General features: G+C 39.4%; 1 protein-coding gene across 2 annotated transcripts in view; it reads right to left on the bottom strand.

Annotated features, from left to right (window-relative positions):
* The window catches only part of ctnna1 (catenin (cadherin-associated protein), alpha 1), a 76,425-nt gene extending 51,082 nt beyond the window's left edge, over window positions 1–25,343 (bottom strand). The window contains exons 1-7 of one of the 2 annotated variants that reach the window (XM_034121472.1): window positions 25,176–25,343; window positions 23,090–23,207; window positions 22,790–22,985; window positions 17,048–17,214; window positions 16,269–16,388; window positions 14,681–14,950; window positions 10,930–11,133 (exon numbers count right to left, since the gene is read on the bottom strand). In XM_034121472.1, coding sequence (XP_033977363.1) covers window positions 10,930–11,133; window positions 14,681–14,950; window positions 16,269–16,388; window positions 17,048–17,214; window positions 22,790–22,985; window positions 23,090–23,194 — 1,062 coding nt within the window. In that variant the 5' untranslated portion in view covers window positions 23,195–23,207; window positions 25,176–25,343. The other variant, XM_034121471.1, reaches the window with a different exon arrangement.
* Between the last annotated feature and the right edge of the window lie 221 nt (window positions 25,344–25,564).

Here is a 25,564-nt window from a genome sequence, read left to right on the forward strand (position 1 = left end):
TCCTAATAAGCAATGTAAACGTGATTGTTACAAATACTATTAAGATACTTATACTAGATATAAAAACATATTAACATTCAAAGCAGAAACATTTGTTATTATTAGAATAATATGCAATTAATAATAAAGACTGAAGGCACCTATGACGGAAGGCATCAGCCATTGGCTCAGTCACTGAAGCTAAGTGTCGGCAGAGATCCAGTTATGCGATAATCCTTCTTTTGTCTCTGTGAGGCATTGTTTCATTTCAAATCAGTATGAACAAGAACAGTCAAGATGGAAAGTCTGTCTTTGCTGCCTCCTACACAGAAAGCAATACTCTTAAGTTATAGGCAAATGGTTCAAAATGTCATACAACATTTCATAAAACACACTGCAGAAAGCACTTGCTTTAAGTAACAGCTTTGACAGCTCCACCTCAAGTGTAGACAAACGTTTTCTGTGCAAAATAAATGGATGACAGCAAACACAATACATTATCCTGAATACCTCCCCAAACGGCCTGATTACAAACACCAGTGCTTTGTATTGTTCTATGACCGCTACGACGTACTCTGACTGAATACAAACGGATCCTTTTCAGTGTAGAATGTGTTTTTCTCCTCATGTCTGCTGGCATGCCCTTCAGGTGCCTGAGTCTAAAGACATGCAGGTCAGGTGAACTGGAAACACATAGCCTCCAGCGGCCTTAAAGTATCTAAACGTGAGTGTTTGTCTGTTTATGTGTGTTAACCCAGTGATAGCATGGTGACCTGTCCATGGTGAAATACATTGTGCTGAATGTGTTCTTGGATAGGCTCTAGTCCCATGGGCCCTGGACGGGACATTTCGAATGGATATTTGTAAGTGTTACAACAAATACATATTAATCATCTTAAGTACGTGACGAAAGTACCTGTTTCAGAAGGAAAATAAATATGGATTTTCTTTCTACATAAGGATATAAAATTAGTTATTTGGTAATACTATAATAAAGTAAAGCAATCTCCATTCTCGTATGTAATAGAATTTAATATAAATGAACCGCCAAGGTCATTGGTTTGTCTGATGAGTACAAAGGGACCTGCTGGAGATGAGTGTGTGTGAATGTGTTTGCATGCATTAAAACACACCAAGATGTCGTCTCCCCCTCATATAGAGATTTCCTCACAGCCCGATTCACTTCAAATCCGTCTACCTCAACCGCAAGCCACTGAAATGATCTGGCTTAACACAACTGTTAACAGCAGATTCACATTCTGTATTTCTCGTCAGTTTTAACCACTATGTGACAAATAATAATTAGCATTATTTCTTGTTTAGGTTTTATTTCATGCGTGTATTTGATATTTAAATAAATAATTACAATTCTCCCAAGAAGAAGGACCTCGCTTTAAAAGTAACAAGTGCCATATCAAGTTAGTGATAATATGCCAGCTTTGTGAATGAGGAACTATAAAACAATGAAAGATGACAAGACTTATACAAATATATAATTAATGATGTGAAATTGTGATCTTTATTATGTAATAAAGTGCATGGGAGTCTTTACATGCGTGTTGTTCTCTTAAACTGGTCTCAAGAAAATAACATGTCATAACATTTGATCAATTGAACTACAGAGCAAAAAATGATTTAGCATATTGACAACAGAAGACAGCATTCTGTTCTGGATTGTGTTGTAGTTTTTAAATTGGCTCCATTATGCTGCTGTTCATTTGTGTCTGATAAGCTGCCAGCTGGTTGGGGTAATTCCAACCATAGGTTCCATAGTCTGAGTTAATACAGCAACTGGATTTCCATTAGGTAAATCATTATTATAGTCTATATTATCTTTAAATATGACCACCTTATGTCACAAATGACAAGATTCGCTTGTTACAAGGTTATATTTCTTTACTTCTTCAGTAATTAGGGACCTCTAAAGAGCATTTATATAATAATAATAATAATAATTCATTACATTTTTATTAGAGCGCTTTTCAAGGCACTCAAAGCGCTTTACAATTACACATATTAGACATGTTAGTTAAATATTATATACACTAATAACATTTGCAAAACACTAAACTCAATTAAAAAAAAAAAAATGGTATATCCAATATGTCTGCAAGACAGCATGAAATAAATGTAAGACTCTACAGCTACTGTAAAACTGAAAACGATAAGAGCGCACATTTTGTATGCCCTTGTCATTAGACTTTAGTGTGTCAATGAAAAATACTTGGTTGCAATAAATCAAAATGAATGCAGAGGCCAGTAAAATAGGAGCCTCAAGCATTTACTTTATTTACTGTTATGAATTTCCTTTTCATACATATTGTCAAATTAAGTTAAGACACGTAGCTGAACTGGACACTAGAAGAAATATTATTGTTATCAAATGGTTCACTTTTTAACCTTCGAAACTACCTTCCCTCACTCCTTAAAGGTGGGGTAGGTACGTTTGAGAAACCGGCTCGAGATACACTTTTTGTTATATTCCATGGAATGCTCTTAACATCCCGATAGCAATGAATATTTTAAGTGCTTTGACAAAAAATCCATACAAAAATTTCATCTGTGGAAGCCGTAGTGCTGTAAAAAGCACGACCAATCATTTTAGCCGGCCCGGCTAAAATAACTGGATGGCCTACCTGCCTGTCAGCCTTCCATCTGTACACAAACTTATCTGGTGCCCTCATTGGTCATGTGCGCGTTCGTGTGTGTTGGAGGAGGGGTTCTGTAAGGAAGTCTGAAGGAAGGGGCAGAATTCTTTCGGCTGTGTACTTTCAAATTCTAGCGCACTCGAGCTGGTTTCTCCATTCTTACCTACCCTACCTTTAAGTTAACAAAACTCCAATTAAAAAGAAAAATGCTAAATGAATTTGGCTGCTCTGCAGCATCACATCTGCCATGTGCACACAAAGGGGATATTTTAAAGCAATTAAGTAATCCCAAGTGCCAAAATGGAGAGCTTTTTAGGATGAAAGGCAAATTGCATACTTAAATCAATGCTGCAGCTCTACATGGTGACAACTCATTGAGTTTCAGACTGCATAACAAAAGGGTAAAGGTTCAGACAAGCAAACTATAAAATATCAATCTCAAGAAATACATATTAACCTGTATAGACAAAGGTTGTCATATTTGCCAATAAAATCACCCATTACTAAAAGAGCCAGACAAGTTTAAATGAAACCGCAGGCATGTTTCCCATGGTTAAGTTCATTCACCCATACAACTGATAAAGGAGGAAGTAAGACTTCAATCACAGCCTCACAAAATGTATTTTTCTGAAGCCATTCTCTATCCCGTTTAACTGTTGAGGGGGGTAAATGATGCATCTTATCTACCTGCCAGCAGAGCCAATCTAAAAGCAGGAGAATTCACCAGCAAAAGATCAGGGGCCAGGTCTGGGAAACGGTTCCTGACAGGCTGTTACTGACAGACCAGTGTTTTATGGAGGCTGTAAATATACGAAAAGCCTTGGGGACACTAAATCTTTTCCCTGTTACATTGTGTGGAGTCTAATTTGTTTTAATTATGCATTTAGATGAGATTACAACTAGATAAATTGAACTGCTTTCACACTGGTCTTGCATTAGGTATAGCTCCTTTGGGCATCGTTTCACTTTTTCCAAAAGAATGGGTTAAAGGAAAACACTGGACCAATCCTCCACATCCTCTGTTGGTTTTCTAGCTCTGGATCTATACTGTTTTTTCACCCTATAGGATTTACATCATACCCGTTATTTAACATTTCATGAGCTTGCCCCAGTACATAAAAAATGTAAAATCCCAATTGAAACTCCATTAGAGTGAACTTGCAGTTGTTTTCAACTTGAAACGTATCATGATTCCCTGTAAGGTTGCACATAGCTCAGTAAAACATAGCCAGGGAAAATGTTCCAAGATCAACTCCAGCCTATTCTTTAGGCACAGAGGAATAGGGATAAAGCAAAATTCTGCCACTCACTGTAGATGCCCAAGGCAAAAAGACAACCCGAGCCACGCAAAGAGTGAGCTGTCCGGAGAGAAAGGGACACAAACTGGAAGGAAAAGATTGCAAAGATGGAGAATATGAAAAAGAGGATTCAGCAAGGAGAAAGCAAAGTGTAATGCTTCGTTCACACCGGACGCGATGCGAATATTCGCTTCGCTCTAAATCGCATCGCTCTAAACGCTCGAGTTTCACCGCGGCTGTCAGCTGTGTTTACTCGCATCATTCAAACAAGACGCGCTGGCCAGGGGGCTACAACTACAACAAAATGAACCTATTTTACCGTGATTTAATTGTAATGCACGTGTTTTCTGAATGGAGATCGGATCGATCAGGCTAAGCTAACGTTGTATATGATCCGTCCACACTCACAACGGCCTACGGACATAAATAAACCAGCGACTGTATTCGCCATGACACATGAAACAAAGTGTTTTGTTCATGTTTAACTTTTGTCCAGTTTGTGAAAAGATATGAGGAGCCGTGTGCTCCGAGTGCTAACAGCTAACAGCTGATGTTTTGGTTTTCTGATTCCAACGTCAGTGACAGCAGGCTGAGATCCTCACCGCTGATTGGCTACCGTGAGAACGCGCAAGGCGAATTTGACGCTCGAGTTGAAAAAATTGAACTCGAGCAGTTATCGCGGCCCCCTTGAATCGCTTCAATTGCGCCGCAGCATTCGCGGCAACCGCTTCATGCGCACCGCCGGAGCGAATTCGTGTCTGTCCGCGTCTCTGCATTAACTTTACATGTAATCGCGCCGCCCCCAAAAATCGCATCGCGTCCGGTGTGAACGCACCATGAGGGAAATGCTAAAGAGCTCAGAGTGGCAGGACTTTATTGAGATACACAGAAAAAAAAACACCAGTGAAGGGAGATGCAGGGGTCCTTTACATGCGGGTCCAGATAATAATGTATCACTTCACATTAAAGGAATTTAAATGTCAGAGGCTTAATATGTCAAAGCTACCTAGCATCACTCTCTTATGTGAAACAAAACCCTGACAGATGCTGGGAACTAGAGATGCATTATTAATCCAAAGTGGCAGAAACAGTTACACTCAACACGTGCCATGCCAAACTGTCATGACAATATAGAATAATTGAGGCCACGCTACGCGGCAGTGCTGGGGCTACATTGCCCCTGCCCGCCTTTCCCCTTCACCGGCTGAGTAAACAAGCTCTAGTCTTGTTAAATGATCATCATAACAGTACACACTTTGCACTACAGGACATGGGTAATTCAACACTTGGCCCTATCCAAGTAATACAATAATATACATGCTTTCTATACATTCTAAAATGTATTACATTATTCTTTAGATAAAATTAATCTGGCATATTTGGAAGAGGGTTCCACACAAGACAAAAATACTGCTTTTGATCCACTGTACTGACTGCTTTCATTTGTCTTATACAACTACATTTAAATAATGAGGACATTTATTTGTGAGCCGTTTCAAAAGTACTATTTATAGTACATTCATTTCAAACCTTTATTTAACCAGATTGGTCCCATTGAGATCATAGATCTCTTTTTCAAGGGAGACCTGCATTGAATACTCCTATTCAAACAATATATGTAGGATTCAAAGACCTTTTGTATTCAAAGATTTGTCCTCAGTCTTATTTAATGGACCGTAAGCATGACCAACACACTAAACACTAAGTGATTGATTTTGAACAAAGCCCAAGTTTTAGTCCTAGACATGTTTTACTCAAAAGATGGTGAGGTAAGGACATCCAGCCGAATGCTTGTCAAAGAGTCTGAGGGAGAGGAAGAAGAAATGAAAAGCAGGGTAAACACAACTTGTAGCTGGAGGGCCTGAAGAAGCAGAAGGGATGGGAGCGAGAAAGAGAATGAGTTAGGAGTCCATCCAACAGCCTCAGCTGTGAGTGCAAACCCATATGCTGTAATGGCTAGATACTGTTTAATGACTTGCAGTATGCCATTTAAAATCAGAAATATACGCACAGGAAATCATGGCCATCAAAACACATACAGCCAAATCAGAGGTAAGTATGGCACTATAGTGTTTTTCTCGAGGAGGGCATTTATTTTCCTGCATGAATTACATATTTCATTGCACCTCTTCAGCTCTGCTCTAGAATGAGAGCGAACACATCCTCATCAGGCCAATGTGAGGTTTGTTTAGTCTGCCACGCTTAATCACAGATGCAGTCAGGTTACCTGTCATGTTGTCTGCCCTTGCTTTAAGGCTCCAGGTTGAGACACCAGCCATCTCACCATGATAACCACGTGCCAGCTGCTCTTCTAAGAGGTTATCCAAGGCCATTTAATGCACAAGGTGGACATATTATGCTTCTCATTGGTTTCCTTCATTTGGCCAAATGAGCAACCAAGTCCCTGTCATGTCCACTCATCATCACTGCGGTGATGAAATGTGTTCCTCTGTAAATCTGAGTTCCTAAGTCTTCAAGGGCTGGAGGAGTCCAGTCAAGTAGAAAACTTGTTTTGAAGCAAAACAGAGATGCTGCATGAATGGCCTGAACCTTAAAATAAACTGGCAGTGTTCTGGATGAGCAATGAGAGCAGACCCTGGCTGTAATGCCTGAGCATGGACAGGAGAGTATTGAGACAAAATGACATGTAAACTTAGTTGACATCCGACAGCTTGTCATTTTGTCCGTCAATGTCCAGTGAAAAACATTTGTCAACAGTCAATGACTTTGTTATAATTATCTGGTTACAAATAAAATAGCCATCAGCGCGTAAATGCTTGAAAACCTTTATGAACATGCTATTGAAAACAGGTATTCGGTACCTTTATTCTATTTCTCATATCCAGTGTATCCCATGAAATCGAATAAGACATTATTACAGCTTAAAAGAGAAAAAGCTTTTCCACATGGAGCATAAACAAATATTAGGGATTTAGCTATGAATCAATATATATATATCCTTTAAAGTGCACCTATCATGCTATTTTAAGGCATATATTATGGGTCTCAGATATATAAAAATATATAAAAACATGTCTATGTGTTTTGCTCAAAATACAAACAGATCATGCATTTTAGACACCCCTCATACCCCTCTATTCCAGCCCTGTTAGAGAACTGCTGATTTTGGGTCCTTAGCTTGAAAAAAAAAAAAAGAGGAGGCGGAGCTAATGCCTGCTTAGAATTCTACCGGAGATAAAGTTCAATTCTGCTGTGATAAAACGCCATCCTGTTCTAAACCACATCAAGGATTATTTCTGAAACAGTATGGAGCTCAAATACTTTTTCTCTTGCGGGTTTATCACAAGGTGAGTTCCTTTTTTTATTTCCTGCTTTTTAAAACACATGTGCTCTCCAGTACAGGTTAGCTCTGAGTGTTAGCGAGGCTTGCTAATGTAAACAAAGACGAGATTACGTCCAAAACAAGTCAGGCATTGTTTCTGATAGCAACTCTCTGTGGGTCCAACATCCGAAATCACGTCATATCAGCAGCAAATCTGTATCCGCTCATTGTACCCCCGTTTTTTTTAAAGATTTGGGTACGGGGGAAAAGAGAAAGGGTTTTATTTTCTGACGCTGCGTGAGTTCCCCGACACACCGGGGACACATATTTATGTATAAAAGACATCAAAAAGTGCATTTTGCATGATAGGTCCCCTTTAAGTATCAAATGCCTTCCCCAAAGGACAACCAAGCTCAGCCAGACTACTACTGTAATATTACTTTACCATAAGAAACCAAAGCCACTTTCTCCAGACCGCTGAGTTAATGCAATATTCATAAATATTTAAGTGCTACCTCGATGTGCAGTTCATATCATATCAGCCAGAAAGGCTGTGTTTTTGGTCCTGTATGTTTGAGTGTATTTTAGCTAAATCCCTCAAAACCTACTTTGAAGATGTCAGACTCTTCATGGAGAGTTTGGTAAATAGCCAAGACACAGATTACTTTTGGATGCAGATTTGCCTACTTATTAAGCAGGCAGGCTAAGGACATCACCAAATGCTCTGCTATAGTAAATAACCAGGCTCTGAAGCCATGCTGCGGATGTACCAGCCCTAAATTGGCCTATTTATAATATAACCTATATACACATAAAATACTGTATTTAAATCATTTTAGTAACCTCTTGGCTTAGGAAGGTTATTGACCAAGTTATAGGCAAGTTAGACAGTAATGCTAAAATTAGAAGTCACCCTTTAAGCCTATAGTAGGTATCTGTACAAATTGTAAACCAATTTGCAGCATTTGCATTGTTAAGATAATTGTGCTCTGGCAGGATTGCTGCAGTGTGTGAATAACAGCTTGAATATGCACTAGTATCACACCCTACCTGGCATAACATCCAAAACAGCCACAGGACCACTGTAAGAATTCACTAATTAAATAGAAAAGCTGTGCTCTTTAAAATGTTACCTCCGAAGACAGGGAGTACAGCAGGAAACGGATAAAGTTCAGGCTTATAGACGGTACTAAATAAGAAATCACCACAGCAAGGACATTTCTCTGGGTGAGTGGCTCACACTGAAAGGCTGCCGTTACAGTGAGGATATTCAGGGAGTGGTTGAACAGAGCCGTTCCAAACAGACAGAAGAAAGATATTGTAAAATAAAAAGAGATCAGTGGAGGGACAGAATGGATAAATTATAATAGTTTTTCAGTGTCATTGCTGCTTCTTAACAAAAAAGCCCATGCGACATTATCATTTTCTACTAAAATGATATCTTGGGGAAGAACTAGTAAGAGATAAAGTCCTAACAGTCATTATTCAAACATTAAAGTCACATTTTCTACACTGAATACAGGAACAGATTTTCAGATGGGAAACAAATAGTCCAATACTGAACTAACTTATCCATATGATATCTTGTTACCTGAGGTAATATGAACACAAGTTCCCACCTGTACTCTTAAAATGCATATTGAAGAACATTCTGTATGTTTTCTCTATGAATTTGCTTTTTAGTTTTTTGAAAAAAAGACAATTCTTCACTCAAACAGCTTGACGGATTAGCAAAGGGTACATTTAATTCTGACAACAAGAAAGCGGTTTGTATTTTGCTGAAACTCAATTGTTTAGTATTACTTTATTTATGAAGATAAATGTCAAAAGTAAGTTAAGCATAACAGCATATCTTTCACTTCTTCCATAATAAGTTATCTTCCATGGCGTATACAAAGTGTTTTGTTTTTGTTTGCTAGGTTCAGTACTTGAGAAACTATAGAACTTGATACCCACTGTCACACCAGACTTTAGATTTATATGGCGGAAAAGTTGGAAAATTAAATCCCTGAAGGATTGGACTGTAGTGAAGGGTACTTTATGTTATTGGGTAGTTGCCCAATGACTACTCTCACCCTTGAACAGTGATGTTGATTTCATTGACATAATAACCTATCATTTATTTAAAAAGTTAATATAGGAGACCATCTGTGCCACTGGTATCACACCAACCCTAATTAATCCCATTCACTTCATACCATTGGGATAGCTATAGGATCTTAAAAAGCTGTGTAAATGTGTCCAAGTATTAAAACTGATTGTAATCCAAGGTTGTCTGACACATTCTAGCCAGATGTTAAAAGAGTAAATGTGTCCATTTCTCCAACACACATATGCCATCTTTTTCATCCCAAAGAGTAATTATGTCAGTAAGCAGCTGTGGAAACTCCCCATCTTATGCTCTTATTACATCCATGTCTGCTCTGTCCTTGTGATAAAGGCATCTTCCGTTGCCTTAACATTATACTGAAGTTAGCCCTTGTTCTCTGTCTCATTGTCCATAACACATGAAAAAAATACATTCTTATACTTTATCATTTCTACCACTAAATGATATATTTGGGTGAGGAAAGAGTGAGAGTTAGGGTTGTGAAGATTATAACATTAATACAAAATTCAGATCAAAAACTCCAACAGTCCACATCAAATCCAGGAATATTGTTCTCCAGTTGAAAACACAATCACAAAGCACACAGGTCACACAGCCCACTAACACAGAGGCCATTACGAAGTGTGTGTAGAACCTCTGCATGCTAAGGTGTTGCCCAGGGGAGTGTTGGCTCCTGGTTTTAGCCTCCCGGGCAGACCAGTGACTGCATTTTTCTGAATACAAATCCCATCTCCTTTTTCTGGAATTTGCTGAGCCTATACCCGGATATGGCCCTAAGCTGACATACTATAGCCTGAAGCATTTGATGGGTGGAGCTTGTTGAAGGAAGCACTGAGAAATAGACGGATTGATTCTAGGGTAGTCTTTTTTAACTGAAGCAAGACCGTTACAATGTATGCACCGTCATAAAACAAATCATGGTCATTTTGATATTAATCAATAGTTAAATAGTAACAATCATTATTAAAATGTTTTGCTAAGGAATTGCAGCAATGCGGTGTCCCAGAGAGCCCACCGCATTGTGATTTGGGCCAATTTACAGTTTGACATATAAGGCTCTTTAAACTAAGCACCATAAATATAAAACCAGCGAGTTTTTATATAAAATCTTTGGCCCCTATTACTTTAAGAGAACGAGTTATATATAAAGTACGAAGACTTGATTAACAAAAGACTGCTTGATCGCAGAGCTGTTTCTATAGATTATTAATGCAATATAGAGTATGGTCCTTTTGCCCACACGATAACCTGAGAGGGATTCGCTCCCAAACAACATTATATAAATAACAATTTTAACTGAGGTTATAAAAAAGAAAACAAGATTTAAATGCAAATAGGTGATGTTTCTCTTTAGAATCAGAAGACTCTTGGTATTATTCTTTTCAGGGCATTTAGTATGGGAAGGGATTATATGGATTGCAAATATAAACATTATTGGCTTTACATACTAGGATATACTTGGATCCAAGAAACTAAAGTATTTATAAGTTTTGGTTAAACAGAGGGGCTCTGCAAAATATAAAAGTAAAATGAGAGAGCCGCTGTGTTGAGGATACAAAGTGTGGAGTTGGGTGTGATGGAAAGGTGTAGGAAATGGAAAGGTGTACTTACATTGCCCATGTACTCAGACAGAAGGTCCTGAAGAGCCTGGCGCACAGAATTGCATTCGGCCACGATGCGCTCCCTGCGGTCGTCACGTGTGCAGGAAGAGTCGGCCATGAGGGCAGCTCCACTGATAATGCTCTCAAGGCGCTCCTCCAGGGAGGGGCGGAAGCGCTCCTCACTGAACGCAAGGGGGTCCACAATGATTTGTTTCTGTAAGGAAAGAGTCAGAGGGGAAATTACACAGGGAGGGAAAAAAAGATAAAAGTCATCATAGGACATTGATCTTTCCTTCTACAAGCCACGAAGAGAGAAATCTGGCAGGCAGGGAAAGGGACGGACTGACGGGGGGGCTGGGAAGCTGAAGAGAAGAACGTTTGAAGCGGTCTCCTTTTTGTCTATGGGCCAAACGACCACAACTTGCCTAAGGTTTTAGTAGCTCTGCAATAATGTACGTTTCATGACTAACTATGGTATGACCAGGAAATGAAGGTGTGGTCACTTTTTCCTTTAATTAAAAAGAATTGCCTCACATTCAGCACATATACTTTGTCAGCGGAATATCTGAGTGGCTTGTGGGAAATCCTTAGTGGCCTCTCCAAATTAGACTCAGGACTGCCCCTTTTTAATCTGTGTCACACAGAGAAAAGGATAATTGGTTATTCAAATACTTTAGTCAGTAAGTTGAGGGACCTTTTAACTATATCCTCTTTAAGACTAGGCTTGCTCTTCTGCTCTGCTGATTATCAGTGTTTTGAATCATTAAAGATGAATACAGCTTCAAAAACGCACTTTCTCAGTGCGCTGACTAGAGAAAAACAAGTCCTAAAATGTAACCAATCATCTGGAATAGTGCAACACAGCAAAGGAAAGTTCTTCTGAGTATCTGATGAATAAATCAGAAAAGAAAGCTCCATCATGTCTGGAATGTAGACTACAAGATCCATTTCAAACAACAGCTGTGCCTATGAATATTAAATTATATAATCCCTTATGTGAAAGGATTTTTACATTTCATAGCCTTTTCTACTTTTTTTTTCACAGAATTGCCATAGTAAACCACTGCCCTCTGTTTAATATCTGCAGCATGAGAGAGGACACTTGAATGTGTGATTTTACAGGGGCAAGCGTGCTGAGAGGCAACTAGTTGACATGCTGGAGAGGCACTGCAGAGGGTTAAGGTATCCACATGACACTTGGGGCGGTTAAAGAATGAAACTCTGGGCTTCAGCAGACACCTTGCTGCAACTAAATATTAAACAATTCATCTGTTAGAAGTGAGGTTTATTAGGCAGCCCTCCCTCTATCACAGCCACCTTCAGCCCCCTCTTTTCAGTCTCATCTGACCTCCTCTGCTTGCGTTTCACATCACCATGGCAACAGGCACACGAGAGACACGGAGGAGGAAACACAGGAGAGATAGAGAGAACAAAAAGAGAGAATTGGGGGGGGTTGACTCATTTGCTAATTTTGCCTTGCACTTGAAATTGGGCAACAGAAAGGAGCTACTCTGGGAAAGGCATGGCTACCTGTAAAATAATCACTGAGGCAACAGTTTGAGACTGCATTGTTGACACTTGTTTTATGTAGATTAATCATTTGGCAGACCATCTGTCAGACGGAAATGCTTTTATAGTTTATAACAGTGTAACATAAATTTCCAGGGCTGTAAATCGACTCAGCCCGAGTGGCCAGACATCAGTCTGATCCTGAAAACAAAATCTTGCAAATTGTTGTTTCAACACTGCAAACAGGAACATCTAGTGAGTGTGGCTTATTGCATTATCAAGTACATCGAATTTCTGTACCTACAATCATCAGGTTACCATTCGTTAAAAATACTAATTTGTTGAAAACAGAAGTGGCGTGTTTTTGTCTACTCAGTACTGAGACTATTTTGGAAAGGAATGTTCACTTGATGAAATACTCCATTTGATTCCTAAAAAGCTTAGCTTAAGTACATTTTTGATTAACTTTCGGTAAGAGCTACTGACTCTAATGGAGAGTCTAAAAGGTGGGCCTACAGGGTAAAGTATATCAACATTCAACTATATATTACCCATTCTACGCTGCCATTTTGGGAGGGTCGCTCCTGAAAAGAGACTTCCTGGCTAAATTAAAGATTAAATAAAATAATATTCTCCAAAACATTGTTTTTGCCTGTGTGCTCACTTCGGGAGCAGCTTTGCCTGGTAAGTAACAGTCACATAGATCCTATCACAGCACTCATGTTGTCAATGTCCACAGAGGGATTACACATGTTAAGTGCAAATTACATGTGTGTAACTGCGCATCCGGATAATTGCTTGAGATCCTATCATTAGGTAATCATCAAACACATCTATTTACTTCAACGGTTGTTTCTCCTTTTGTATATATAAAACAAATACCAACTTCCATCCCGTGCTGCACCAACAGAGTAACAAAGGCTAAGAGTAATTAAACATTGCATCATATGGCTAGGGGCACGGAAAACATTAGCATGCAGATTGCATCAGTCAAGTGAGACATTTTTTTTTGCTGCAGGATAAACACATCAAGTTACACACAGCTCCTTGCTAAATGACTAAATTGCTGATCAACTAAAGATGAGTGATGTGTCTAGCGGTAAAGTGGCACAGTAGAAACCTGTTCTTCGATAGAGCTCATTGAGCAAGATTTATCTTGCTGTTGTGGATCTGTTCAATGTCTTTGGAATTTGTCAGAATATTAAACATCTTGTGTAAATAAAAAAGGTGCCTTGCAGGTCTGACAGAAGTCAGAGGAAGAAGAAAACAAAATCAGGGTAATCATGTTTGCATTTATCACCCCAGGCAGCATTAAGACGTTTAGCTTAACGTTTTTATCCAGCTGCTACCTTGATGTTGTTTCATGTCAATATTATGATACAAATAAATGTCATATTGCTCTTATATAAGTTAATAGTTAAATGTTCTTATAAATAGTAAGCTATCTTTAACCAAATTCAATCTCAACCATGTTACAATTTGCTAGGCCAATAATTAATTTAGTTAAAAACTAGTTCATCTGAGTCTAATGTAGATTTTAGGGCTGTATACAGTTTGAGTAAACACTGGATGACAACTTACTTTCAGGGGTTTAAGGTTTTGAGCATGAATTTATGAAAAACTAGACAGCAACACGGAAAGTGTTTTTAGTAAATTAGGGTTCCTGCCTGTACTAAATGTCAACATTGCCTACACTTATTGAGTTTGCCAAGCTGTACTCCAGCGGTATGCTTTAGAAGCAGGCAACCTAGCAACAGTTGAGCAGAGCTTAGCAGCTACCAGCGGAGAAGAGGTTAACTATTTATTTACAGGATATATTTATAAGACCATGTGATGTTTCCGTCTGAAAGCTAGAGCTGTGTAGACATCCTTCATTTGACTTAGAAGCAAATCAAGGAATGAATAGGTAGTGACTCAGGAACATATTCAATGTACCCCAAAGCCATGTCCCAATTTGTCCACATATCTCGTTCTAATTTCCACCTCGACCCGAGCCCTTGGAGGGTTTTTGGTCATTTTATGATTCAGTTGGGTTAAGTCCATGAACTAACATTCTGACCTTACTATAACCTTTCTGAACAAGACCTCATCCACCTCATGTTAATAAATAGTTTATCATACATTTGGAACTGAGCCACGTTGTTAAGAGATTCAATCCTAAAATGAATGGTTTTATTAATCTGGCAGATACCTGCATGCCTGGTTGGACTTGTGAAATGGGTTGTGACTTGTAAGCCACTCATTTGACTTACATCAAAATTGTTGAGGGCATAGGCGAGCTCTCCACCCCCTGCTGGGTGATTGAGCGCCGAGTCCTCAGTGGCAGTGGCCTGAGCGGCGTTGGAGATGCTAGAGACGGCGCTCTGCAGCTGCTTGTAGATCAGGTCACGGTTTGCCTTGTAGGCTGCCACGTCAGGGTGCTGGAGGCAGGCACGGGACGCCGTGTACAGCATGGGGATGTTCCTCTGTAGCACGCCGCGAGCAGCAGCCATTTGGTCCTTGTGGTGGACGTCCTTGAGCTCCTAGCGGATTGAGATGAAAAGCAAAGTAGAAAAGGATGAAAAAAGTAATGGGTTGAACTGGAGGATGGAATTCTTACAGGGAGCTGGATGGTAATGTACTTTAGATTCAGAATGGGCCTGTCATGCCCTTATAGAGACACTAAGTGTGACAGAGTTTGTTCAGGATGACCCAGATTTATTTCTGTCCCCTGCGGCAAAACAACACAGTCATAATCAGGCCATTATAATATGCCTTTGCAAATTAATGCGTTGCTATTCAGACTTCAGCATTATATTACAAATACATCTTCATAGAAGAGAAGAGATAGTGATCGCTGGCATAGATTTATTGCATAAAAAAAAGCCGCTTGCATACACAAAACAAAATCCTCCCCTCTAAATGGAACTCTCCCAGAGCTTTCATCCAGCATTGCTTAAGACATGCGCTTAGGAAAAAAGCAGTCTTTAAGCCTCATTACTTCCTGCCTTCACTTTGGTTAAACATAACTTCCCATTCATAAAAAAAAGTGCAATTACAAGTAAAAGCAATTTCCTCACAGGATAATCAGTGATCATTTTTGGCAGGTTCTCCATTTAAGAGGTGTTTTGTATAACAATAATTGTATCGTCTTGGAGGTTTTTTTTTTAGGAATAGTATAGGAAATTATTTGCTATGCCTCTCGTCCAATGAAATGACTTGGTTGCTCCATGACGCGTTGAACCCAATGGGAGAAAATTACACTGAGCACCTGAGATTACTTCCAAAAAGTTGTTCACGTTCTATTTTTTTTTACGTTTAACGTTATATTCGTTCGGTACACTTCGGTACACACGTGTACCGAACCGAAGGGCCCATACCGAATAATTTCGGTACGAATACGTATACCGTTACACCCATATTGGTTAAGTATATGCATCTCAAGGATCTGCACCAAGAATCTTATGAAGTTGTTTCATCTTGAAAATGCATTATGAAACACACTTTCCTGTTGACTACCACTTACACCATAGTGGAGAAAAACGATGCGCTATTTCTCATCACAAGGTAATGGGTTTTGTCAGATTTAGAATGAAGCCTATATGCTCTTTTCTTGCTCTCCCGGTCCACCTCATTGCAAGTGGTAATAAGAAGATTGTTCATGCTTACAGCATCTAATCATCCATCTTAAGCACTGCTTACTCCCTCCCACTGATGTACTTACCGTTTGAGGGTTGAAAGGCCTATTTTGTTATGAGTGACATAACCACTAATGCCCATTCAGTTACCAAATAACCTTCCAGCCCGTGTTCATAATCATAAGGTTTATTTAAATCATTAATTCTACGAATGGAATATTACCTGCTGTCTCTTGGCAGCCATCATGTTCAGCTTGTCCACCTCTGGTTTCAAGGCCTTATATTGGATCCCAAGGTCCTGATCTGTTCCTGCATTTCGCACTTTCACAAGATTTTCCTCCACCTGAGCCAGGAAGGAAAAAGTTAGACAATACTTTGCAAAAAAAATACAGTTCTTAAATATAAGTTAGAACATTTTGGATCCAAATTGGATAGAAAAAAATGCACCTATAATTCATTAAATGCTATTTCAGTGTTCAAAATAATCTCTTAGTTGGTAATTGTGTTCTTAATGATAGCTGATCAAATATGACTTAAAGGTAGGGTAGGTAAGGTAAGAATGGAGAAACCAGCTCGAGTGCGCTACAATTTGAAAGTACGCAGCCGAAAAAAATCTGCCCCGTCCTTCAGACTTCCTTACAGAGCTCCTCCTCCAACACACACGAACGCGCACATGACCAAGGAGGGCACGAGATAAGTTTGTGCACGAGATGGAAAGCTGACAGGCAGGTAGGCCATCCAGTTATTTTAGCCGGGCTGGCTAAAATGATTGGTCGTGCTTTTTAAAGCGCTACGGCTTCCACAGATGACATTTTTTTTATGTATTTATTGTCAAAGCATTTAATGTATTCATTGCTATCGGGATGTTAAGAGCATTCCATGGAATATAACAAAAAGTGTTTCTGAAGTGAATTACCTACCCCACCTTTAATTCAAATGTGTGTTTATATTATATTAAGATTGTTGACATGTACATGATCCAAAAGAATGAAGCTATCTCACCAGTTTAAGCTGCAGTAGAAGCTTGTAGACATCAGACATGTCTGCCAGCACTAGCAGATGCGTGACTGCTGACAGCAGGGCTCGAGCAGCACGAACCATATTGCCCCTCTTCACAGATGAGCAGGGGTCTTCTGCAAAGTCTCCAGAAGCCTGCCGCATTGAATCACCTGAGAATGAGTGACAAAACAAAATGTCTGCTGTAAATACAAGGTTGAAAATGAATCTTCAGATGAAAACGTGTTCAAAGACTGACTTTTGAACTTGTCAAATTAAACACTGCACTATGAACTAGCCTTCAAAGCTTTAGTAGTCTTTAAATAGGAAACAGACTTTGAATCTTTTGCAATAAAAACAAAAAAATATATATCTCAGCAAAAGGATGTGATATGTTGATATGACACAAAAACTAGATCGGAAGAAAGCACAATATCACATATAACTCTGTTTTTTACTAAATGCAATGAATCTTCCTTTGTTACGCATTATATCAGAGCAAATTCTTCACGTATAAAATCCATTTATTTCTAGTAGTCGTAGTAATACTCTACCGGAGCTGACAGCACAAGTCTGAGAGCAGTCACACTCCTTTCAGGCTACAGTTAATTGCTTTGAAGCCTTCATCCAAGACAAAGAGAAGTGTGGGGAAACAGGCAACAGTCTGACACGTTTCCCCTGCCTGCTTAGAGGTCAGCATGTGACACACAGAGCGACAAAGACACACACAGACACAAACACCTCTTCAATGTCCAGTTATAATTTCTGCTTGCTCACACAGCCCCCTTAAAATGAAAAAAAAGAGGTCACAGCCCCTACAAAGGGCTCACTGTCTGGTTTGTCCAGCACTATGCTTTGTCCTACATTGGATGGGCCTGCACAGTTGACTGGACACACAAATAGACGCATTATGAACAAGACAGTACATCCGTAAATAGTTTACTTCAGCTGAGAGATAGCCAGATTCAGATGGGGAAGCTTTGTCTTGGCACCGATATACATCCTGATATGGTATAGAGTATGTTTTCCGTTGATTCAAAAAATAAATAGCATATATGAAATAACCGCATGGACTATAAACATTTATTGATAGGGCATAAAATAAATGTGTTTATTCCTAGCCTATATGACGTCAATAACGTTGTAGAGAATCATAACCATTAGGACCTTTTACGTCACTCTGACAATAATTATATATTGGACTGGATTCGACTGAGATCTTGATCTAATTGGCCAATCAAATGACTTGATCTAATTGGCCAATACAAATGCCTAAATTAATAGCAACCTGGTTTGAGCCATCTAAAGCCCACATCACGTCCTTTGGTCTTGTAACGCCAATAGGTCTTTTGTGGGACTGGGGAATGGCAAGTTCCCACGCATGGGAACCAATCAGAGACCAACAATGGGGACATTACAGGAATATAACACATGCCGTGGTGTGTTATTTTATAAAGCAAAAAGGCAGCACCGAAAAATGGTTTAGCAATATTAATTAAATCTTATATACTGGCTATGTGAACGCTGAGTAAGAGCTGAGTGCTGTGGATGCTAAAGTGTCAGTGTACTCTATCACTCCAAGATAACGAGGAAGCTATATTTAGAAACAAGGTTAAGTGACTTCTTGGATTTGACCTCTGTAATGTTTTCTGTGTTCTGGCCACATGTGGACATTTGTCCCCCAAAATGATGTGTGCTGTAAAAACAAAAGGCGACCACTGACAACTTAGATAGATTGTTTTCCAAATGTATCTGGAACTACAGCTCCTCTTATTTTCCTCCACCGCACCACTCTTCCGCCCTCGGGTCTGAACATCCATTGAGTCATGCAACTCAGAATAACTACATATTTTAACTTCAGTAGCAAAATGTCTAACTTGAGCAGAAGTAATTTGCAAAACAAATGTGCTTTGGTCTGTCCATGTTTGTATTCATGCACTGAATTGTATTAATGCCCCCTTTAACTAAGATCTAGGTAAAATCTTAACTGAGCTCCAGTAAATACTCAAAAGATATGTGTTGGTCAATTGGACTGCGTTTATATAACAGCAGTCCAAGCTAGTTTATACATTTGCTCATAACCTTTGTAAGAACATCATGTTCTAGCCAGACTATTCAACCTCTTTGCTTCCAATATGAAGCGTATCTATCTGCTTTCAGTCAATTATTTTGGATATCCAATAGCAGACATATTAATGCAATGTACAAAAAGATCTTACAGGTGAAGCATTATAACGCTGGTTTTAATACTGTTTATTACTGGCAAAACATTGCATAAAGATGGTTCTTGTTAATGAAGCCTTCAAATTATATTCAAAATGAATTGTCTGACACATGAAGTTTGTTCAGGGTTCTGTGAATCAGTTGTAAAAGAAAAATGGAAACTGTCTGAAATGCAACCTCACTGAGCAGTATAAGAGTAAGCTAATGCAGCAAGTTAGTGTATTGACTGTACCGGGAGAATTCAGTGTCTGAAAAAATATAAACTCTTGGGCTTCGTAAATGAAACATCAATAACAAGCCATCAGCAGTCGTCCCCCCCCGAGGTAGGTAAACTGACAACCTGTGAGTAACCCTGATAGATGTTGCTTGCTGTGCTAATACACACATCCCCCGACGTTAGCTTACGGCAGCAACATGCATGCCCACTAGCACTTTCAGTTCAATAAATGCGCACTTCGACAATTACATACTGAAACTCTATACTCAACAAACAGTGGTTCAGATGTGTGCAAGCATTGCTACAAAACAGAGATATATTTAATTCTCTCCCTTAAAAGGTTCTTTTTTACCGAGCCAGCATAGACATTTCATAGCGTCATTCAGTTACATTGAAGCATGTCTATTCCTTCGAATGGACAAAGTGCTGTGAAAAATAAGTGTCCGTGGCTTTAGTAGTTCAACATCAGCAGCTTTGGGTGCAATTTACTACTGATTCTTATTAATAAATCAATAAAATATTAATATAATCTCTTTGTATGTATAATGAAAAATAGTGTCAAATTTCCATAATATCCTTTTAGAAACCAAAATGGTGTTATTTTAATCTTTCCACCGGTTTACCAGACCAAAACCCAAATATATTGTTATCATTCATGACATAAATTATATTGAATCCTAACATTTTTGCCATCAAAAAAGTTGTTCACATCACACAGATTCTGATCATTTTGTCCCGACAGAGAGCGAAAGCAGTTTGTGCAAATGATCGACAACACAAACCACAAACACAGTCTGCACCTTCAGGCTGTTATTCCCCCTGTGAACAAAATCAATAAAGCCATTTTTCAGGGGGCAGATAGTGATCAGTGCTCCTTTAATAAACTTCCATCCATCTAACGCTAACCTGCAGCCCACCAGGTACTTGATGAAATGATTAAAATGTATATCACACATTAAGCGCACAAAACAGGACAACAAAAACACAGACGAGGAGGGAGGGAAGGGCAAGACCGATAGGACAAAGGCAGACAGAAAGGGATGCGTATAGAAATATAATCTGCAAAAAAGGGAGGAAATGTCTGCGGATTTTTTATGGGGTAAATAAATTGGATTTAAGATATTAACAGAATATGTTAACTGGGGAAAAACATCCACTAAATTTCAAATTATTTCAGAAAAGACGTGTTTTTAACGTTCATTTTATTTCAAAACATTGATTAGGGTATTCGAAGGACGCTTTGAATATCCGTTAACATATTTCACATAAATACATGTAGGTTTACACTTAAAGGTAGGGTAGGTAACACACACGTACGCGCACATGACCAATGAGGGCACGAGATAAGTTTGTGCACAGATGGAAGGCTGACAGGCAGGTAGGCCATCCAGTTATTTTAGCCGGGCCGGCTAAAATGATTGGTCGTACTTTTTACAGTACTACGGCTTCCACAGATGATATTCTTTTATGGATTTTTTGTCAAAGCACTTAAGATATTCATTGCTATCGGGATGTTAAGAGCATTCCATGGAATATAACAAAAAGTGTATCTCGAGCCGGTTTCTCAAACTTACCTACCCTACCTTTAACACTGAGGGCACCATTCAAATGTTGACTTTGAATTCAACTGTCCATGTCCACAAAGCTTTAACTCAAACTACTGGGTACAGCACCTCATTGATAATGATCATGTCAGACTTTTTTTCTACCATTTTAAAACAGCTGGCAAGCCACAGCTGGGTGGAAAATGCTTTCTGAATCGAGGGGTTGGTGGGGGGGTGTTACTCCACTCAATAGCCGTATTATCAGTCCAAGCACGCTCCACCGAGCAGCATGGCATAGCTGACAGCCAGGCCTCGGCACCAGCTAACAACAGTGAGTGAATTCCAGCCCAGTGACAGCTTACCACAACTACAGTAACATTCCTGGGCACTGAGCACTGCACAGGCTATCAAGCAACATGTCAACTACCTCCCAACTACTCAGAGCGCAGCTCGAGCAGGGGACATCTAACTCGCTGGGCATCTGGGGAGAAAGACAGTGACACAGATGTCGCTTCACAAGGTGATAACAGCCACCCTCAAGTCAGAGCTCCCCAGTCTCAACGGTCTGCTAGTGTGTCAAAATACATTCAGATATCTGGAGCAGAGGGGAATAAATGAGACTATCAAGTGTGGTTGTTGAATGAAGGAATATGCTATCGCAAGCCAAATGGTAATTTAATTGGGTAACAGGCTGGTAGTTCGAGGGTACATTCTGGTTTCGAGATGCACAAGTTGTTAATTTGTCAAACGATTATCTGGTACTACTCATCTGATCTCTCAACAGATAATCTTAAACACAGACTGTAAGACATACCCGGATCACGAAAGCCTTCCCTCAATACTCTGCATAAATGTGATTACTTTATTTCGTCATCGACAGTATAGCCATATTTAGCTGCGGAAAATAAGCTAAAAACAAATATATTTTTAGGCCGACTCAATATCCATTGTTGCCACTGTTGTGAATGGGATAACGGATAAATCAAGCTGACTGTATGCTCATGACAAATGTCTTTCAAATGTCAGATGCTGCTCAAACGCATGGGGTGAAGGCAGGTTCATATTATAATGGATGACTATAGTGGGATTATACTGCAGGGCTGAGTGATATAGGGTAGGGCTGGACAATATGGTTGAAATCATGATCACAATATTGTTAAGAAAAGGCTCCCATTATAGATTTAAATCACCAGTATCTTTTTAATGTCATACATCCTAAAAATGAACACTTAGTGGGATTTTAGAACATATAACACAACAAAAATTAATGTTTTGTTTGTATTTTTCAAATATACTGTTATGATAAACGATTATATTTAATAATATTGCCCAGCCCTAAGTGTGAAATATCTTTATTTTCTGACCAACATCGCAATTTAAATGTTGCTCTATTTACAATATAGTCCGGTTCTGAACCAGAGTTAAATAAAATAAATGCGCAATATGCTCTACAAGGGCAGTCATACCAAACTACTGGCTACATTTGATCATGGTAGAAGGCAGGGCACGGACAATGGTGTATAGCTTAATATAAATGTGAACCGTCTGCATACTTAAATGAAAGCCTCTATTAATGGGCTCTCTGAATTCCCCATAGCAAAAGAGAAATCTATCATGCTCAAAGGATATCCTTACTTCAAGGTCGTCCACTGGGGCAGATGATATGTACATACTTTATGATTTATTTATCATCCCGCCTATCAAAAGACGCACTCTGTACATGCTGGAAACCACACACTGTTGCAATATGCATTTTCAATATACCTTGCTTGCGGACATCTTCCACAGCGGCAGTCAGTTCCTCCTTCAGGAACTGACTTTCCTTTGCAATCTTCTCTCCTTTCTCCAGGAAGTTCTCGGTGGCATTCTCCACAGATGCTGCCAAAACATGAGCCTTCTTAGAGCGTCCTTTCTTCTTGTTGGATGGGCCTTTGTTGCTGGAGTTTACCAAAGTGGTGACCTATGGCAGGAATAGAAGAAGTGGGATAATATATCACTTGCTATTGTTTTAAATCTGACCCCGTGTAATTATTCAAAATAAAAATGCAAATTGTTTTTCATTACCTGGGTCACTAGGGGCTCCAGCAGCCTCTCCACTGCCAGAGTACGGATCTCCAGACTCTTTGGGTCCCATTTAAAGTTGATGTTAGCCGTGTTGATGTTTGTCATGGTGTCTGGAACTCTAGGGATAAACAAATTGACAATTTAGAAAAAGGTTTGAAACCTATGAGTAGGGTGGAAGAGTACATTTTAATTCTCCAGATGCTAAGATAAAACACTTTTTAGACTGCATCATACATGAACATCTCTGCCTTGCAAAACACTGAATATCTATCCAAGATGATTGTGGCTGTACTTTATACATTGAAGGCTAGGTGGCCAAGAGAACAATGTTTTCTTACTAAATAAAGCATTATTTAAGATGTTTAGACTAGTCTCCAGAAGGTCTGTAGACGTAATCCACATATCAAGGTCGTTATTTGAGCCAGCCATGCCCCACTCCTTGCAGAATGCCTGCCAGAGGTAGAGCACAGTAGCACTATGGCCCAATTTCGATTTCTCTTTTCAGGCAGCACTGCAACTCCATTGATTAGCTTTCAAACATGGAGGGCCAGGGATAATCAGCCAGCCCTGAGGGGCCTCAGCTGAAAGTTGGTCAGCAGCATTATGAGAAGAATGTCGTAGACAGCCACTAACCTAGATTGTCACCATAGAGGCCTACATATTAGAAGCCTCAGGAGAACATGTGAATGATGACTACCAAATGCTAGGAGTAGTAATATTGAACTGTGATATTTATGAATGGGTGTGCTTTCAATTTTGCCTAAAGATCTTGACTAAAGTTAACATTTGGATGGGTTATACTTGTGAGCTATGGCCCCTTTTAACTTTTAATCAAAAAAGGCAGCCAGTATGGATGGATGCAAATTGTCTGGCACAGTTGTAACTCATTTTATCATCGAACAAATGTTAAAGCCCTTCACTACTACTCACAGACATTTTATTTTACAATTACTTGTCAACTACTACAGGGTTTTTCATCTAGTAAAGTTCACCTCACACAAATCAACCAAAATAATTTCTGTGTCAGCATCTAACCATACAGATAGTGGTTGTGATATTTGCTGAAGTATGGCCCATGTTCAATAAAACGGATTCTACCAAGGAAGTAGTTAAAAACTGGTTTACTAACATGTAACTGGGACAACGCATGTGATATCTCGTTCACTTCCTGTGTATGGGTGTGGCAGAGACTGTTATCTGAAAATCTGGTCAACAGAAACCAAAACGTTCTTTACGGCTAGATACAGCTGGGGGTATATGCATATGACCTGGGTGATATACATCTTTAATTTCTCAGCAAATTAACCTAAATTATTTCTCCTAAGAAACACAAGCAAAATGGCGTATTTATGAACATTGAAATGCCTTTTCGTAACAAGATACGCCCTTACTACAATGATACTATACTTAACATAAAACTCATTACAAATGGAGAAGCAACAACATGGGTTTCAGGTTAACGAACGATAGTCAGGCGCTTATACTGAAGTTAATTAGCTTAAGTTGCACCTGTTGTAGCTAACTTTACCCAAGTTAACATTGGTTTTATCCAGTTAACGTAACGCTAGTCTAACTTTTAAAAAGTGAACGTTGTGACTTGCAGAAATAAAGACTGGTGTTGAGCGAATGAACCGATTTTGACCAGGAATGGTCTAATTAATAGGTCATGTTACGCCAATTTAGTTCACCGTACGGAAACGTTACCTGCTAACCTACAAACACGGCACCTTGCTAATGCTAATGCTAACCGACACAACAAACACTAACGCTAACTCCATACGCCTATTCAAACACGGCTGAACACTTATACTGTCGTGTTAATGCGCTGCCCAGATGACTTTTATCATGTTATAAATAGGGTATTAAGTCAACGCTATAAACTTACCGAAAACAATCCTCAAGCAAAACTGGGAGTTTAAAAGTTCAAAATGGAGGAATGGGAATTACGGAGTTGCTTGCCTCAAAAGTTTTCCTCCCTTTTCCTCCTCTCTCTGACGGGTTAGTTGTGACTAACCGCACACTGGATTTACTCTCGAAAAACTATCCAATAAGTAAAGACAAGAGCAGATATTTAGCAGTTAGTTACCTGGAAAGTTTCGGTGAAGAATGTTTCGATGTCGCAGAATATTGCCCAACAATGGACGAGGCAGAGGGGGGGCTGGGGCGGTGACCGAGTTCCTGAACTTCCTGGCAGCGGGGCAGGGCGACCACAGGACACAGCAGGCCCGCAAACAAGGAGGTGTTCAGGGCGTGGCACTAACTGTATGTGTCCATATAAGGTTTAATTATGGCTTTCAGTGTACCACCGGGCCAAGCTGTGGGATAACAGTTTCACCTTATTAACATTTAGTTCGTAGAAGAACTGGTTCAAATGCCTGAAAATTCCGTAGCAATTTATTGGAATAGATTTCACAGTAAGACAAGATTTCCAAATTCGCTCCCAAAAGTGTGTTTACAGCTACCGGATGATATAAT

This window comes from Trematomus bernacchii, unplaced genomic scaffold (genome assembly GCF_902827165.1).
Source record: "Trematomus bernacchii unplaced genomic scaffold, fTreBer1.1, whole genome shotgun sequence".
NCBI classification, from domain to species: Eukaryota; Metazoa; Chordata; class Actinopteri; order Perciformes; family Nototheniidae; genus Trematomus; species Trematomus bernacchii.